This window comes from Hemiscyllium ocellatum, chromosome 5 (assembly GCF_020745735.1).
Source record: "Hemiscyllium ocellatum isolate sHemOce1 chromosome 5, sHemOce1.pat.X.cur, whole genome shotgun sequence".
Taxonomy (NCBI): Eukaryota; Metazoa; Chordata; class Chondrichthyes; order Orectolobiformes; family Hemiscylliidae; genus Hemiscyllium; species Hemiscyllium ocellatum.
In genome coordinates this window covers 24316927-24334618 of record NC_083405.1, presented here as the reverse complement: position 1 = coordinate 24334618, position 17692 = coordinate 24316927, and the positions used below count along the sequence as shown (strand labels likewise).

The following is a 17692-nucleotide window of genomic DNA, read 5'->3' as shown; positions in this document are numbered from 1 at the left end:
CCCCCCCCACCACCACCACCACCAAGGAAGTAAAAGGCCCCTCAAGGAATTGTATATGCTTCTCCAACCTGTAAACCCACTGGCAGGAGACTATAAAATTCTGTGCAAGGCATATTTTTCAAAGGAAGTGGGAGTGTGGTAGTGCTGTCAGGCAGTGTAGCTTGAAGTACTTTGTTAACTTCAAACAGTTTGCTGGATTTTTCAGACAACTCTGTTTTGATGGGTGGAGATGTGCTGAATAAGGAGTCTGCCCTTCATCACTTGTGACAGTATTCGTGGCAGTTACCTTTTGAGGCTCAGGCTCATTCTAGGGTGTCTCATGGGATCACAGCAGCATCGGCCAATCTGCACTTCAAACCACAAATATTTTCTGCTGCCTATTTTCCAACTGGTAGAATTCCTCAGAATCCAGGGCAACATTAACACTCAGTTGGAACTTACATTATGTGTGTGTTTTTTGTCCTATGTTCAAATGACTGCAGAGTTCTTTCTGATCAAGCAGGTGTTAACTACGGATTATTTATGTAAAATGATAAGCATGTGTAACTAACATGCCTGTCTTTTGGTTAAAATCATAGAAATCTAGTTCCAGATTTTCTGGTAATGAGGTACATTTGAACTAAATTATAATGCAGCTTAGAAACCTAGCAGGATGGGTGAAGTTTGTCCTTAATATTCAGCTGATTTAATATTGATAAAAACAATTGAAAATATACAATGTCTTGCTTAAAAATAAAATTCATGATGAAGTATCAATTATAATTACATAAAATATAATGGAAGAGCATGAATAATTTCATATCGACTTTGTGTTGCAGCGCACAATTGAGAGTTATGTTGATAAACGTATAGGTACGACATATGGTCCACCTGCTGGGAAAAGGATGACTGTTTTCATTGATGACATTAATATGCCTGTTATTAATGAATGGGGAGATCAGGTAAATAAATACAATTTCTTGTTGGTCATTTTAAACCTTAAAACAATGTATGGCAGTTTGTCAACCTACAGAAACTATGACCCTAATGGTTTGTGGAAGTACAGAACTTTGTTTGTGGCTGCGAAGCATGGATATCATGACACGCAGATGTCCTACTGAATTTAATTGCTACACTGATCCCCAAAATTTGGAAGCTTTGAGGCACTAGAGCTAGGAAGAGAAAGGGGACATTTGCTGCAAAGTGGGAGGATGGTCATTAAGTAATGTGTTTGATTGGAAACAGAATTGGCAGCTGGAGAACCTGGGAGGGATTGAAGATTATGGAGATGGATGTCAATTCTGCAGCATCTTTGTGGTTGCAGAGTGGCCAAATAAATCCTGTCCTTCTCCCCCACAAGCAGTACTCTGAAAAACACTCAGCAGTTTCTGTCACCTTTAGCTGTCAGGATTCCAGAGCCCTTGAAAATCAAGTTCACAACTATTACATTTAAATGGCCTCCAAACTCTGAGGAATGATGACTCAGGATTGTCAACCATAATTTTGGAGTTTCTGCCATTTGTTTCCTCACCTCTAATCTCCAATGTGGGACTGGGCTCCTGTAGATCAGCACCTTGCATTACAGTCTGTACCTGCTTTGCAGTTACTAGTTCTCATTCCTCAGGGAGTTACTAATTGTCCTGTTGCAAGATTTGTCTTACCAGGTCTCGAATGCTTTTCACTGGAGTAGCCTTCCTTACTGAGAATGTCTACGGAGATTATTTTTCCTGTATGGTTATAGAATTATTATCGAACCCCTAAATTGAGTCTACACCAACCCCTCCGAAGAGCATCCCACCCAGACACACTTCCCTGCTCTACCCATATAACCCCATGTTTTCCATGGCTAATCTAACTAGCCTACACATTCCTGGACACTATGGGCAATCTAGCATGACCAATCCACCTCATCTGTACATCTTTGGACTGTGGGAGGAAACCCACACAGACGTGGGGGGAATGTGTAAACTCCACACAGACAGTTGCTCGAGGTTGGAATCGAACCCGGGCCACTAGAGCTGCGAGGCAGCAGTGCAAGCCACTGTGTTACCCTTGGTTCTTAAGTCTTTGCTGTCCCCTACTGTTGACTTTGCTGTCTGAACAAAGTCACTATCCATGATAGTGGTTACTTGAAAATATCCCATTCTCCTATTTTGATGTGTTTGAAAGTTCACAAAAGAAAGTGTTTTTTCTCAGTTGCAGTTTAAACTCTGAATAGAGTTGCATTCCTCAAATTTGCAATAAATCCCCAAGACATTTAACATTGCTCTCACTTTAGATCACCAATGAAATTGTGAGACAGCTGATGGAACAGAATGGTTTTTATAATCTTGAAAAACCAGGTGAATTCACGAACATTGCAGATGTCCAGTTCCTTGCTGCAATGATCCATGCAGGAGGAGGCAGAAATGACATACCACAGCGCTTGAAGAGGCATTTCTCAATTTTTAACTGCACATTGCCTTCAAATTCCTCAATTGATAAGATATTTGGTAAGAACACGACTTCATATTAATTATCCCACCTTCTAACTTGTTTCAAATTGAGGAGAAATGTTCTTTGAATTCCGGAATATTGTCGAAATAAATAAGCAAAAGGTTTTGAGTTTGACATTTCTCTTTTTAGGTGTTATTGGACTTGGCCACTATTGCAAGGAGCGGGGCTTCTCGACAACAGTGAGATCGCTGGTAACCAAGTTGGTACCAATGACCCGCAAACTTTGGCAGATGACCAAAGTGAAAATGTTGCCTACTCCGGCGAAGTTTCATTACATCTTCAACCTGAGAGACCTCTCACGGATCTGGCAGGGCATGTTGAATAGCACCTCAGAGATTGTCAATGATGGAAGTGTGAGTATCATTTCAAAACTGATCTCCTGTAAACTTAGTTGAAAATGTGTTGTTGGTTAAAGCACAGCAGGTCAGGCAGCATCCAAGGAATAGGAAATTCGACGTTTCGGGCATAAGCCCTTCATCAGGAATGAGGAGAGGGTGCCAGGCAGGCTAAGGTCCGCAAAGACCACTCCCTTCGTGACTCCCTTGTCAGGTCCACACCCCCCACCAACCCAGCCTCCACTCCCGGCACCTTCCCCTGCAACTGCAGGAAATGTAAAACTTGCGCCCACACCTCCTCCCTCACTTCCCTCCAAGGCCCCAAGGGATCCTTCCATATCCGCCACAAGTTCACCTGTACCTCCACACACATCATCTATTGCATCCGCTGCACCCGATGTGGCCTCCTCTACATTGGGGAGACGGGCCGCTTACTTGTGGAACGCTTCAGAGAACACCTCTGGGACACCCGGACCAACCAACCCAACCACCCCGTGGCTCAACACTTTAACTCTCCCTCCCACTCCACCGAGGACATGCAGGTCCTTGGACTCCTCCACCGGCAAAACATAACAACACGACGGCTGGAGGAGGAGCGCCTCATCTTCCGCCTGGGAACCCTCCAATCACAAGGGATGAACTCAGATTTCTCCAGTTTCCTCATTTCCCCTCCCCCCACCTTGTCTCAGTCGGTTCCCTCAACTCAGCACCGCCCTCCTAACCTGCAATCTTCTTCCTGACCTCTCCGCCCCCACCCCACTCCGGCCTATCACCCTCACCTTGACCTCCTTCCACCTATCACATCTCCATCGCCCCTCCCCCAAGTCCCTCCTCCCTACCTTTTATCTTAGCCTGCCTGGCACCCTCTCCTCATTCCTGATGAAGGGCTTATGCCCGAAACGTCGAATTTCCTATTCCTTGGATACTGCCTGGCCTGCTGTGCTTTAACCAGCAACACATTTTCAACTGTGATCTCCAGCATCTGCAGACCTCATTTTTTATTCCTGTAAACTTACTTTCATTTTGGGCGAGGAGTACATCTCAGGATGCTGTGAATGTCCAAGCTATGCTTTTTTGACACTTGAAACTAACAGAAAAACACAGATATGAAGTACAAGTTGTGAAGCTGAAATGTTCCACACGGGAACAATTTTTAAAACAATGAATCTGCTATTGCTAAAAAGTATGTGCTGATTATAAACAATGACAGTCATTGCAAATTATTCAAGAAGTTATATGTAGTGGGATTTTGTTCCAGTAATGAGATCTGAACACCTAATCACTAGATCACTATATTTGAAATTCATGGATTTTAAAACAATCCCTTTAAACTATGAAGCACAGGTTTGAAAAATGAATGTACCATTAGTTAGTCTTCTGGAAATTATTTGTGATTAGATTAGATTCCCTACAGTGTGGAAACAGGCCCTTCAGCCCAAACCAACCCTCTGACTAATGCACCTAATACTATGGACAATTTCTCATGGCCAATTCACCTGACATGTACATCTTTGGATCGTGGGAGGAAACCGGAGCACCCAGAGGAAACCCACACAGACACTGGGAGAATGTGCAAACTCCACACAGACAGTCGCCTGAGGCTGGAATTGAACCTGGGATCCTGGTGCTGTGAGGCAGTGGTGCTAACCACTATGCCACCCCAAATTTACCATAATTTTTTGAATTTAATTACAGTACTCTGATTCAAATCATTGCTGTTCAGATGTGATATTGTGGTACGGAGATAATGCAGCAGCAGTAGTCTAATATTGCAAGTGTAAACTTTTCACCCCAAACCTCACCTACTCCTTGTGTTGATTTTGAACAGACACCTCTCCTCTATTGGATGTGTACCAATAGATCATTTCATGCCACTGTATACTTAAATGAAGAAAGTGGAGTAGCTTGAACCAGAATGAGTAACTTGTAAACATGTTCTGTTATCTCACAAACACTAACAGATAGCACTTTGAATGCAGATTACACTTTAAGCAATTTAATCTGAAGTATACTAATCTGAGCAACAGAAGCAAACCTCAATGATTATGCTCTTATTATTATGATTTTCGCAAAGGTGAATTTAAGCAAATGATCATTATAAATGGAGATGATTAAAAATAAATTTCATTTTATTAATTTGCATTTACTTGCTCATAACTTATTTGCTTTCTGTTGTATATTTAGGTGACTCTAAAACTGTGGAAACATGAGTGCAGATGCGTTATAGCTGATCGTTTTACCACCCAAGAGGATGTGGCTTGGTTTGACAAAACTTTAGCCAAAGTAGTTGAGAAAGAACTTCAGGAGAAAGCTCTGGCTACAGTTGATGTCGGTGTTGATGCTTATTTTGTTGACTTCTTGCGAGATGCACCTGAGTGCACAGGTAATGAAGATGTGAAACATGGAAAAGCTGATTCATCAAGCCTCTGCCATACTCACCATGAATCCCCCTAAACCCCAACCTCAAATCACTGCACCAGCATGCCAGCAACCAGCCAGCCACACAATCTCCTGAGTGAGGCAAAGATACAGAGGAAGCAAAGCCAAGGCCAATTAAGAAAAAAGGTCTCTCAAAGTCATCTTGCAATCAACCTAGAAGAGTGTGGTGACTGGGAGAAACACACCTCCTAATGTTCAGCTCACTAAACATACTTGTGTCGACTAGGCTCAAATGCATCCAGTTCCTTTTCGAATGTTTGCCGTGGATTTGCACGTATTACATGCATTAAACGAATTGTACCTTGATCGAACAATTTCCTTTGAAAAAATGTTATGTGGTCCAACCTGTGCTGACAGAACTTATGTTTATGTCCAGGGTCGGTCCTCTTGAATCTATCTGAAATAACACAGTCACTTAGACCAAATTTAATCTTTAAATAATTTAAAGAACATAATTAAATTTCCTTATCCAAGTCAATTAGGATAACTAAATGTAATGCTTATAAGCTAAGTATCGACCTAGTCCTCTGAGCCTTTCAGAACAGGTTATGGAGACCTGAAACCCACAGCCTTAGCCTTTGACCATCCCAGCCAATATCACCCAGAAGAAGAAGAATCCAAACATGAGACATAATTAAAATCTTTTGCAAGAAGAAAAATACTTTTTATTTCACCCTGATGGTGTATATTTGCTTTCACAAATATGAACAGCAGAATTGAAATGTACAGTGCAGTAACTGAAAAATGCATTTCACATGTAAAGAAAGGGTTGCATCTGTTACATTGTACTTCTGCCTTATCTTCAACCAAGACTTTGAGTGTCAGAGATCTGGGTATTGGAACAGATCATTTCATCATTTATGCCTCTGGACCTCAAATAGACTCAGCATTTGGTTGGTGGAGGTATTTGTAGAGATTTCTTTTAAAAACGCTAGCTCTCCAAAAAGGGAACCCGCAGGAGCAAGGAGATGAGGGAAAAATAAAACTGACTTTTTGGGAGGCCTCAGACAACCATTACTCATTAGGTTACCTCTGCTCTACGTTCTTCCAGGAGAAAGTGAGGACTGCAGATGCTGGAGATCAGAGTTGAAAAATGTGTTGCTGGAAAAGCGCAGCAGGTCAGGCAGCATCCAAGGAGCAGGAGAATCGACGTTTCGGGCATGAGCCTTTCTGGAGGAAAAAAGCTTCTTCAAGAAAGGCATCCTTGCAAGAGGATTCACAGTAGGTTAAAATCTTCTAGGAGAAAGTGAGGACTGCAAAAATCTGATCTCCTGCATCTGCAGTCCTCACTTTCTCCTAGAAGATTTTAACCTACTGCGAATCCTCTTGCAAGGATGCCTTTCTTGAAGAAGCTCTCTTCCTCCAGAAAGGCTCATGCCCGAAACGTCGATTCTCCTGCTCCTTGGATGCTGCCTGACCTGCTGCGCTTTTCCAGCAACACATTTTCAGCTCTACTTTCTTCCAGGCCAGGACAAGTCCAACCGGAAGAGTCAGTTCTGGCATAATTTGTGGAAAACAAGCCGGGCAGTAGTGGGGGATATCAATGGGAGAACATTTTGGTCATAATTCTGTAAGATCGAGCATAGGTATGTGTAAGGACAAATACTGTGCAAGTCTAGAAGTTTTAGAAATGAAAAAATACCAATTTTAATAAACAGTTGTGATTTGGCAAACTTAGACGAGAAAAAGGTACTTAAAGGTAAGTTAATGTCAGAACAATAAGAGACATTCAAAAGGAGTAAGAGAATATTTCTCCAAGGAATTGTAGGATTACTATATACAGACTTGTTGCATATCAACACAAATATTGACTAATACTGGCAAGAAGGAAAGCTAAGCCGAAAGCTCAATGCTATAGAGAACCTAGAAGAGTATATGATTTGGAGATGCCGGTGTTGGACTGGGGTGTACAAATTTAAAAATCACACCACACCAGGTTATAGTCCAACAGGTTTAATTGGAAGCACTAACTTTCAGGTGATGAAGGAGCGTCGCTCTGAAAGCTAGTGCTTCCAATTAAACCTGTTGGACTATAACCTGGTGTTGTGTGATTTTTAACTTAAAAGAGTGTAGACAGTGCAGAGGTCAAACTAAAAAAGAAATAGCACAAATAAGGAGAAGGCTTTAAATAATAAGGCAGGTAAAAAGCAATAGGATAGTAAAGGAAAGATACAGGCCAAATAGAGACCAAAAGGCATTGTTCTTTATGAATGATTTATGTCTGCACAAGAGAAAATGAAACGTAGACCTTGTATAGCGGATTTATGAACGTCTGATTTATGAACGTCTGGCTTATGAACGCTCATACTTACAAATGTGATCCTGTACAGGATGTAATTTTAAAGTCCCAACATACAAATGTCTCTTGTACTTATGAACGGCAACTTTATATTGTCTTGGATTGTTCCCTGATTTGCGTACAAATCAAGTTGCGAAAAGATGCAAGAACAATACCCGTTTGCCACCCAGGGACTGCCTGTAGTTAAATAAGAGGAATGAGAAATATTGGAAGTTACAAATGTAATGAGTGGGAAATATTAAGGAAGATTTAACCTCTTTCCATAGGGATACATTGCCAGACCCAATTGATTAACCATCATTATCCCATTCAGCCTGGCTAGAGACTTGCTCCAGGAGGACTATTAATGTTTCCAATATTTTTAATCAACCAGTTCAGAGATGTTATAACAGTACTCTGGAGTATGTTGGAACTTGAACCCATATGTCCTTGCCCAGAGTTAGTGACATTACCACAAGAATCCTAAAACAAATATTTTAAGTAACTCATTAGGACATGTTAACACTCATTTCCAGGGTAGATAGGACATGAACCTAGATTTCTTACTCTGAGGAAGGGAGACCACCATTGCACTATAACAACCCTCTCTTAATGTACCATTGTTTAAAAAGGGAGGAAACATTAGACTCAGTAATTACAGGCCAGCATTTCCAACCTTGGTCATATGTAAAATCTCAAGAAACATTTAGACAGGAAGTATAAATCATTATTTAGAAAGCTCTAAATTAATATAAAATTCATCATGGATTGTTATGTGAAGCTCAAGTCTGACTATATTAAGTTTATTGAGACAATTACAAAGAAGTTTAATAGACAATAAGTACAGGACTAAGCCATTTGGCCCTACGCGCCAGCACCGCCATTTATTATGATCATGGCTGATCATCCTCAATCAGTATCCTGTTCCTGCCTTATCCCCGTAACCCTTGATTCCACTATCTTTAAGAGCCCCATCCAGCTCTTTCTTGAAAATATCCAGAGACTTGGCGTCCATTGCCTTCTGGGACAGAGCATTCCATACACCCACCACTCTCTGGGTGAAGAGGTATCTCCTCAACTCTGTTCTAACTGGCCTACCCCTTATTTTTAAACTGTGTCCTCTGGTTCGGGACTCACCCATCAGCGGGAATATGCTTCCTGCCTCCAGAGTGTCCAATCCTTTAATTATCTTGTACGTCTCAATCAGATCCCCTCTCATCCTTCTAAACTCAAGTGTATACAAGCCCAGTTTCTCCAATCGTTCAACATATGATTGTCCCACCATTCCGGGAATTGACCTCGTGAACCTACGCTGCACTCCCTCAATAGCCAGAATGTCCTTCCTCAAATTGGGAGACAAAACTGTACACAGTACTCCAGGTGCAGTCTCACCAGGGCCCTGTACAGCTGCAGAAGGACCTCTTTGCTCCTATACTCAATTCCTCTTGTTATGAAGGCTAGCATGCCATTAACATTCTTCACTGCCTGTTGACCCTGCATGCATGCTTTCAGAGACTGATGCACAAGAACACCTAGATCTCATACTTTCCCTTTACCTAACCTGACTCCATCTAGATAGTAATCTGCCTTCCTGTTTTTGCCACCAAAGTGGATAACCACACATTTATCCACATTAAACTGCATGTGCCATGCATCCATCCACTCACCTAGCCTGTCCAAGTCACCCTGTATTCTCATAACATCTTGCTCATTTTTCACCCTGCCACCCAGCTCTGTGTCATCAGCAAATTTGCTAATATTACTTTTAATACCTTCTTCTATACCATTAATGTATATTGTAAAAGCTGCGGGTCCCAGCACCGAACTTTGTGGTACCCACTGGTACCACCGCCTGCCATTCTGAAAGGGACCCATTTATCACTACTATTCCTGTCAGCCAGCCAATCTTCAATCCTAAGTCAGTATTTTGCCTTCAATGCCATATGCCCTAATTTTGCTCACTAATCTCCAATGTGGGACTTTATCAAAGGCTTTCTGAAAGTCCTGGTACACGACATCCACTGGCTCTCCCTTGTCCATCTTCATAGTTACATCCTCAAAAAATTCCAGAAGATTAGTCAAGCATGATTTCCCCTTCGTAAATCCATGCTGACTCTGACTTATCCTGTTACTGCTATCCAAATGAGTTGTAACTTCATCTTTTACAATTGACTCCAGCATCTTTCCCACCACTGATGTCAGGCTAACCGGTCTATAATTCTCTGTTTTTATCTCTCCCTCCCTTCTTGAAAAGTGGGACAACATTAGCCACCCTCCAATCCACAGGAATTGATCCTGAATCTACAGAACATTGGAAAATGATTACCAATGCATCCACGATTTCTAGAGCCACCTTCTTAAGTACCCTGGGATGCTGACCATCAGGTCCCAGGGACTTATCAGCCTTCAGACCGAGCAGTCTATCCAACACCATTTCCTGCCTATTATAAATTCCCTTCAGTTCATCCATTACCCTAGGTCCTTCAACCATGATTACATCTGGGAGATTGCCGCATCTTCCCTAGTGAAGACAGATCCAAAGTACCTATTCAACATATCTGCCATTTCCTTGTTCCCCATAATAAATTCACCCGTTTCTGTCTTCAAGGGCCCAATTTTAGTCTTAACCATTTTTTTCCTTTTCACATACCTAAAAAATCTTTTACTATCCTCCTTTATATTTTTGGCCAGTTTGCCTTCCTACCTCAGTTTTTCTACATGTATTGCCTTTTTAGTTAGGTTGATGGCATGTATGAGGTATTTTAAGTAATCTACACTGATTTTAGCAAGCTTTTCAGGAGATCCCACATAGCAGGGTAGTCAAAAAGTAAGAACCTGTGGGATCCAAAAACAAGGACAAGTAGGATCCAAAATTGACTCAGTGACAAGAAGCAAGTAACAGTGGCTAACAGATGTTTTTGGAACTGGAAGACTGCTTCTAGGGATTCAACAGGAATTGTATCAAGTCCCATGTTTTTCATGATAATATTAATGTTGTAAACTTAATAGCAGGTGTTAAAATAGTTGGTTGTATAGATGAAAATGAGACAGAAAGTTGTTGACTGCAGAGGAATATCAATTGACGAGGCAGGTGGAAAGAAATGTTGTGAATGAAATTCAATGTGGAGGCATAGAGATGTGCAGCATGGAAACAGACCCTTCGTTCCAACCCATCCATGCCGGCCAGATATCCCAACCCAATCTAGTCCCACCTGCCAGCACCCGGCCCATATCCCTCCAAACCCTTCCTATTCATATACCCATCCAAATGCCTCTTAAATGTTGCAGTTGTACCAGCCTCCATCACATCCTCTGACAGCTCATTCCATATGTGTACCACCCTCTGCGTGAAAAAGTTGCCCCTGAGGTCTCTTTTATATCTTTTCCCTCTCACCCTAAACCTATGCCCTCTAGTTCTGGACTCCCCCGCCCCAGGGAAAAGACTATGTCTATTTATCCTATCCATGCCTCTCATAATTTTGTAAACCTGTATAAGATCACCCCTTAGCCTCCGACGCTCCAGGGAAAACAGAGGAATGTGAGGAGAAATTTTAAGCGGGGGAATAAGATATGGGAAGATATACATTAAATGGCAGAATACTAAGAACTGTAGAGAAAAAGAGGCACTGTCCAATGATTAATGAAGGATGTTGGACACACGTAAGGTGATGTATTAATCAGCATGATGGAGTCTTGCCCGCCAATTGGAGAACTAGTCTGGAATTCCTGTCAGTTCTATGGGAAAGGCTCTTTAGAGATATAAGTTGCCCCATTGGGCCTTCATTGACATTAAAGGCCCCAGCTGTGGAAATCTTGCCTGGCGAAAGGTTCCAGCTAATTAGAGGCAGCTGGTAGGTGTCAGTTGGCTTATTAGTAGGTCTAATGGGGATCCAGCTTTTGGTGGCCAGGAATCCCACGCCATCCCCTTCCATCCACTGACTTATTTGGAAAAGAGTTTACAGCTATTGAGACACTGGTGTAGCGCCCGTCCCACAACTCGGTGCACTCAGCTGCCATGTTTCCTGCAGCGAAAGCTTTATTAAAACCAGGGTGAGAAGGCATAATAAAAATGTTCCTTTATTAGTTTGGGCACAGACTATGAGAACAGGGAGATTAAAATAAAAATGTACAATGCACTTGCTCATCCACAGTTGGAGTATACCGTGGGAGGCACGGTGGCACAGTGGTTAGCACTGCTGCCTCACAGTCCAAAAATGTGCAGGTTAGGTGAATTGGTCATGCTAAGTTGCCCGTAGTGTTAGGTGAAGGGGTATATGTAAGGAAATAGGTCTGAGTGGGTTGCTCTTCGGAGGGTCAGTGTGGACTTGTTGGGCCGAAGGGCCTGCTTCCACACTGTAAGTAATCTAATCTAGTCCGGTTCTGATCACCCTATTACAGGAAAGATGTGGTAGCATTAAAGGTAATTTAGGTGAATGTTGCCCAGGCATCAAAACTTTTAGCTGCTGTGAACTTTTGTACAGGTTATGTTTGTTTTTTTATTTGGATTATAAAGGAGACACAGGGTGACTTTATGGAGATGCATAAATTTATGAGGGCCCGAGGTAGATTGGATAGGAAGGATCCATTTCCTCTAGCATAAAGAGGTCAGTAAACAAGGGCCATAGTTTTAAAATAACTGGCAGAAGAAATTTAGGGGAATTGATCAGAAATGTATTCAGGGCAATGGTTGTCTGGAACACACCTCCTGAAATGATGATAGAGGCAGAAACCCTCATTGTATTTAAAAAAAAATGTAGTTTGATATAAACTTGAATGATGTAATTTACATGGCTGTAGGTTTTGGCTGAATAGCTCTTTTTTGGGTTGGCACAGACATGATGGATTGAATGACATTCTGTGATCTGAATTTTTTATGTTTATATATACTGGGCTTTCCAACTACTGTCAATGCTGTAATGCACCCTACATGGTAAAAGTATGCACTAATTAGTTTGATTTATGTGACCTCAGGCCACAGCAGAAGCCTTGTGGTCAGCGTATGTCCTGAGCAAAAGCAGCTCTACACTGAGATACAATTCTCCCTTCAATTTTAGGAAGCCAAGGTACATCTTGAGCGTGGAACCATTAGGATTCCTGGGTTTTAGTCCCTTAATGTTGCTTTCAGAACCTAATATGGAAAATGAAACTACCAAATGTGTTTAAGTTTATACATTCATAAGATGAAATCTTTTGCTTCAGGAGATGAACCAGAGGATATTGATGTGGAAATGCCAAAGATTTATGAGCCTATTGGAAGTTTTGATCACCTGAAGAATCGACTAAATATGTTTTTGCAGCAGTACAATGACAGCATCCGAGGGGCAGGATTGGACCTGGTCTTTTTTAAGGATGCCATGACTCACTTAGTGAAGGTAAAATTATTAACAGAAAGTAATTGAGATATTTTGAAGTGGCAGTAGATAGCTACAGAAAGATTAATTATTGTATTTGAAGCAGGTGATATGCATTAAATTGAAATAAATTAATAAATGATGAGAAATGATATAGAATAGTTGAAATATAGACACAGTCAAATAAACATCGCTGGAACATAGGAGTATAGGAATAAATTGAGGCCATTAAGTCTGTTGAGAGTGCTCCACAATTTAATATAATCATGCCTGGTCAAACACTTCAATACCTTTTTAGCAACATTATCCCCAGAACCCTTTATGCCATTGGTAATTTATCAACCTCTTGTAGAGTCATACAGCACAGAAGCAGTTCCAATTCATCTATGTTGCCTAGGTTTCCCAAATTACCTATTCCCTTTTGCCAGCACTTGACCTATTTCCCTCTAAACTTTTCCTATTCATGTATCTGTCCAAATTCCTTTTAAATTTTGTAATTGCATCTGCATCTACCACTTCTTCTGGCAGTTCATTCCATCATCGTGGTTGTGGGTATGTTCACCGAGCTGGGAAGTTGGTTTGCAGATGTTTTATCCCCTGCCTAGGTGACACCTTCAGTGCTTTGGAGCCACCTGTGAAGCAATGCTGTATGTGTCTCTTCTAGAGTTGATTTGGTTCCATTTCTGCTGCTTCCAGGTGCTGGTTCCAGTTGTTTGTTATAGGGGTCGGTATATTTGGTTTAGGTCAATGTGCTTGTTGATTGAGTCTGTGGATGAGTGCCATGCTGCTAGAAATTCTCTGGCTATCCACTTTTTGGCTTGACCTGTGATTGTTGTGTTGTCCCAGTCAAATTTATGGTCCTTGTCATCTGTGTGTATGGCTAGTAGGGATAGCTGGTCATGGCATTTAGTGGCTAGTTGGTGTTGGTGGATGCAGATTGCAAGTTGACTGCCTGTTTGTCCTAGATAGTGTTTCATGCAGTCTTTGCATGGAATCTTGTAAATTACATTTGTCTTGCACATGATGGATATAGGGTCTTTTGTCCTGGTGAGTGTTGTCTGAGCGTGCCTGTCTGTTTATGGGCCGTCATGAATCCCAGTGGTTGGAGAAGTCTAGCTGTCAGTTCCAAGACGCTTTTTTATGTAAGGTAGCGTGGCTAGTGAGTTAGGTTGTGACATGTCCTGGTCACGTTGTTTGTCTGTTAGGCAGCTGTTGATGAACTTACAGGGGTATCCATTCTTGGTTAATACTCTGGAGTGGTGCTCTTCTTCTTCCCTTCATAGGTCAGGAGTGTTGCGGTGTGTTGTAGCCCTTTTGAACAGGGACCGAATGCAGCTTCTCTTGTGTGTGTTTGGATGATTGCTGTTGTAATTCAGGACCTGGTAGGTGTATGTGACTTTCCTGTACGCTTTTGTGGTGCGTTCACCATTCTGTGTTCTTTGTACCATCAAATCCAGGAATGGGAGTTGATAGTTGGTTTCCTTCTCTCTCGTAAATATGATCCATGTGAGTAAGGTGTTGATGATCCGGTGTGTGTTCTCGATTTCTGTTCTCTTTATGATAACAAAAGTGTCATTTACGTATCTGATCGAGAGTTTGGGTTGGATTTGTGGGAGGGCTATTTGTTCCAATCTTTGCATCACTACTTCTGCAATGAGCCCAGAGATGGGTGGGCCCATAGGTGTTCCATTGATCTGTTCATCTATTTGAATGTTGAATATGAAGTGTGTCGTTAAATATAGGTCTAGTAGTTTGAGTATGCAGTCCTTGTCGATAGGTTCCCCATCGTGTTGTCTGTTCTGTTTGTCCAGGAAGTTGGTTATTATCTCTCTGGCTAGGGTTTTCTCAATTGACGTGATCAGTTGCATTACATCAAATGAGACCGTTGCTTTGTCCTCATCTATGCTTATGTCCTTGTCTAGGAATTCCTGTGCTGATTGTGTGGAGTGTTTGGATCTACTGATCAGATGTTTTTGTTGGAGTTCATTCCATATATGAATCACCCTCTGTGTGAAGAAGTTGCCCATCAGGTTCCTTTTAAGTCTTTCTCCTCTCACCATAAAATGATGCTTCCTAATTTTGAACTCTCCGACCCTAGGGAGAAGACCTTTGCAGTTCATGTTTCCTATTTTCCTCGTGATTTTGTAAACCTCTGTACAGTCATCCAACAACCTCCTAAGCTCCAGGGAGAAAAAAAATCCAGCCTACAGAGCCTCTCTTCATAACTAAAATCCTCCAGAGTTGGAGACATTCTTATAAATCTTTGCTGCACCCTTTCCAATTTAATAATATCCTTCCAATAGCAGAGCAACCACAACTGTACACAGTGGCCAAAGGTGGCCTCACCAAGGTCTTGTATAGCTCACCATGATGCCCCACCTCCTATACTCAGTACTCTGACCAATAAAGCCAAGCATGTCAAATGTCATCTTCATCATCCTGTCTATCTGTGACGCCACTTTCAAGGAACTATATATGTGAACCCCTAGGTCTCTCAGTTCAACAATGCTCCCCAGGGCCCTACCACTAACTAAGTCCTGCCCTTGTTTGTCCTATCAAAAACTAATACCTCACATTTATCTGAATTAAACTGCATCTGGCACTCCTCAGCTCACTAGCCCAGCTTGTCTTAGATAGCCTTCTTCTTTGTCCACTCTATCAGGTTCTACCATGCAGAACCTTGTTGAAGCCCTTGCTAAAGTCCATATAGACAACATCAACTGCTCTGTCCTCATCTATACTCTTGGTAAGGTCCTCAGAAAAACATCAGTTAAAATTGTGAGACATAAATTCTCACACACAAAGCCATGCTTACTATCCCTAATCAGTCCTTGTCTCTCCAAATGCATGTAAATCCTGTCTCTCAGAATCTCCTCCAACAACCTATCTACCATGTCTAGCTCACTGGTCTGTTGTTCCCTGGAGTTCCTTGCAGCCTTTTTAAACTATCCTCCATTCCACCGGCACCTCACCCATGGCTGTAGATGAAACAAATATCCCTGCCATGGGCCCTGCAATTTCTTCCCTAGCTTCCCACAATATCCTCAGATGCGCTTGATCACCTCAAGACTTACCTTTATGCTTTATAAAAATTCCAGCACATCATCTTCTGTAATGTGGACTGTTTAAATACACTTTGTTAAGTGTACTCAAAGTCTGAGCTTCCACTGTCTCTGAGTGGAGAATTCTGAAGATTCACAAGTCTCTAAGTGAAAAAAAATCTCTTTTCATCTCAGACCTAAATGGCCTTCCTCCTCTTTTTAAGCCGTGATGTGGAGGTGCTGGTGTTGGACTTGGGTGGACAAGTTCAGAAGTCACATGACGCCAGGTTATAGTCCAACAGATTTATTTGAAATCACGAACTTGCTCCTTCGCCTGCCACTCCAAAAGCTTATGATTTCAAATAAACCTGTTTGAGTATTACCTGGTGTCATGTGTGACTTCGGATCTTATTTTTAAAACTGACCTGCCTCATTCTCCTTAGTCAGGGGAAGCATCTTATGTGCATCTGCCTTGTCCAACCCTTTATCTGTTATGTAGGTTTCAATGAGATCACCTTTCATTCTTTGAAACTGCAGAGAATATAGGCCCATTTTGGCCAACCTCTCTGCATAGAACAGTCCAACCATCTGAGAACAGTCTAGTGAATCTTGATTGTATTCCCTCCACAGCAATTGTATCTTTCCAGATATAAGGAAACTGGGAGTTTCCCATTTGAGGTTAATGAATGGTAGTCAGTCAGTTTCATAGTGCTATTCCTGCCCTGGCAGAGGGCAAGTTACATTACTCAATCATACACTTCTTATTGTTTTTTTGTGTTGCTGAGATTTTAGGCATGTTACTGAGGTAATCATGGTCATCCAGAATTTGGCCAAGGCAAGTCTGATGATGGTGTAAGGTTGGTGATTTTCTGATGCAGGGTCTGGCACGAATGTACATAATACATTCATTGGTTTAAATCAAAAAGTGAAATAGTTCAACCAATGAGTTAGTTTGTCCTAATGAAAATACATTGCAATCATGTTTGCAGTTTCCCATTTTGATTTGGCAGCAGCACCTTTTCTGTGACCCAGTAGGTTGTCGAGTCAAACCCCACTCCAGAGACCAAAGTGCATAGTCCTGGCTGACACTCGAGTAGAGTACTATAATAGAGCGAGTTGTAATGTTCAAGGTACCATCTTTCAAATAAGATGTTAATCCAAAGCTCTGTCTCAGTTGTAGAGCAAAATAACTCAGAGTGCTATTAAACTAAAGGTAGACAGTGCTTCCAATGTTCTGTCCAGCATTTTTCACTCAGCATATCTAGGCCAAACTATCATTAATGATTGCCTCAGTAATATTTTGCAGATCTTCTTATGCACTAATTACATGCTTTTTTTCCTTATCTTTGAGACACTTTGGAAAATCACGATGCTGTCAGAACTATATACAGTACAAATGCAAGTGATCCCAGTCTTGGGAACACCAGGAATCATCCATGCTGACCTCTGCAATTAGGTCATTTATCTTTGCTCCTGTGTGTAGGATCATAGAACTTTACTACATGGAAGGCTGCCTTTCAGCCTTCTGAAATGACAATTCTACATCCTCTGCACATATGCTGCCAGACCTGCTGAGTTTTTCCAGCAATTGCTATTTTCATTTCTGATTTCCAGCATCCATAGTACTTTCTTTTTGTTGTTCAGCCTAATGCACTTGTGTAATTTATCCAATTTAGACCTATATCCGTGCTTTGTATTTATAACCCTGAAAATTGGACCTCTTTTAAGTACATAGTCGAAGTGTGTGGTGCTGGAAAAGCACAGCCGGTCAGG

General features: G+C 41.7%; 1 protein-coding gene across 1 annotated transcript in view; it reads left to right on the top strand.

Annotated features, from left to right (window-relative positions):
- Positions 1–17692, top strand: part of dnah5 (dynein, axonemal, heavy chain 5) — a 298393-nt gene that overhangs the window by 168442 nt on the left and 112259 nt on the right. Inside the window, exons 48-52 of the mRNA XM_060825297.1 lie at positions 819–941; positions 2258–2471; positions 2605–2828; positions 4995–5193; positions 12727–12899. Coding sequence (XP_060681280.1) covers positions 819–941; positions 2258–2471; positions 2605–2828; positions 4995–5193; positions 12727–12899 — 933 coding nt within the window. The remainder of the gene's footprint in view (positions 1–818; positions 942–2257; positions 2472–2604; positions 2829–4994; positions 5194–12726; positions 12900–17692) is intronic.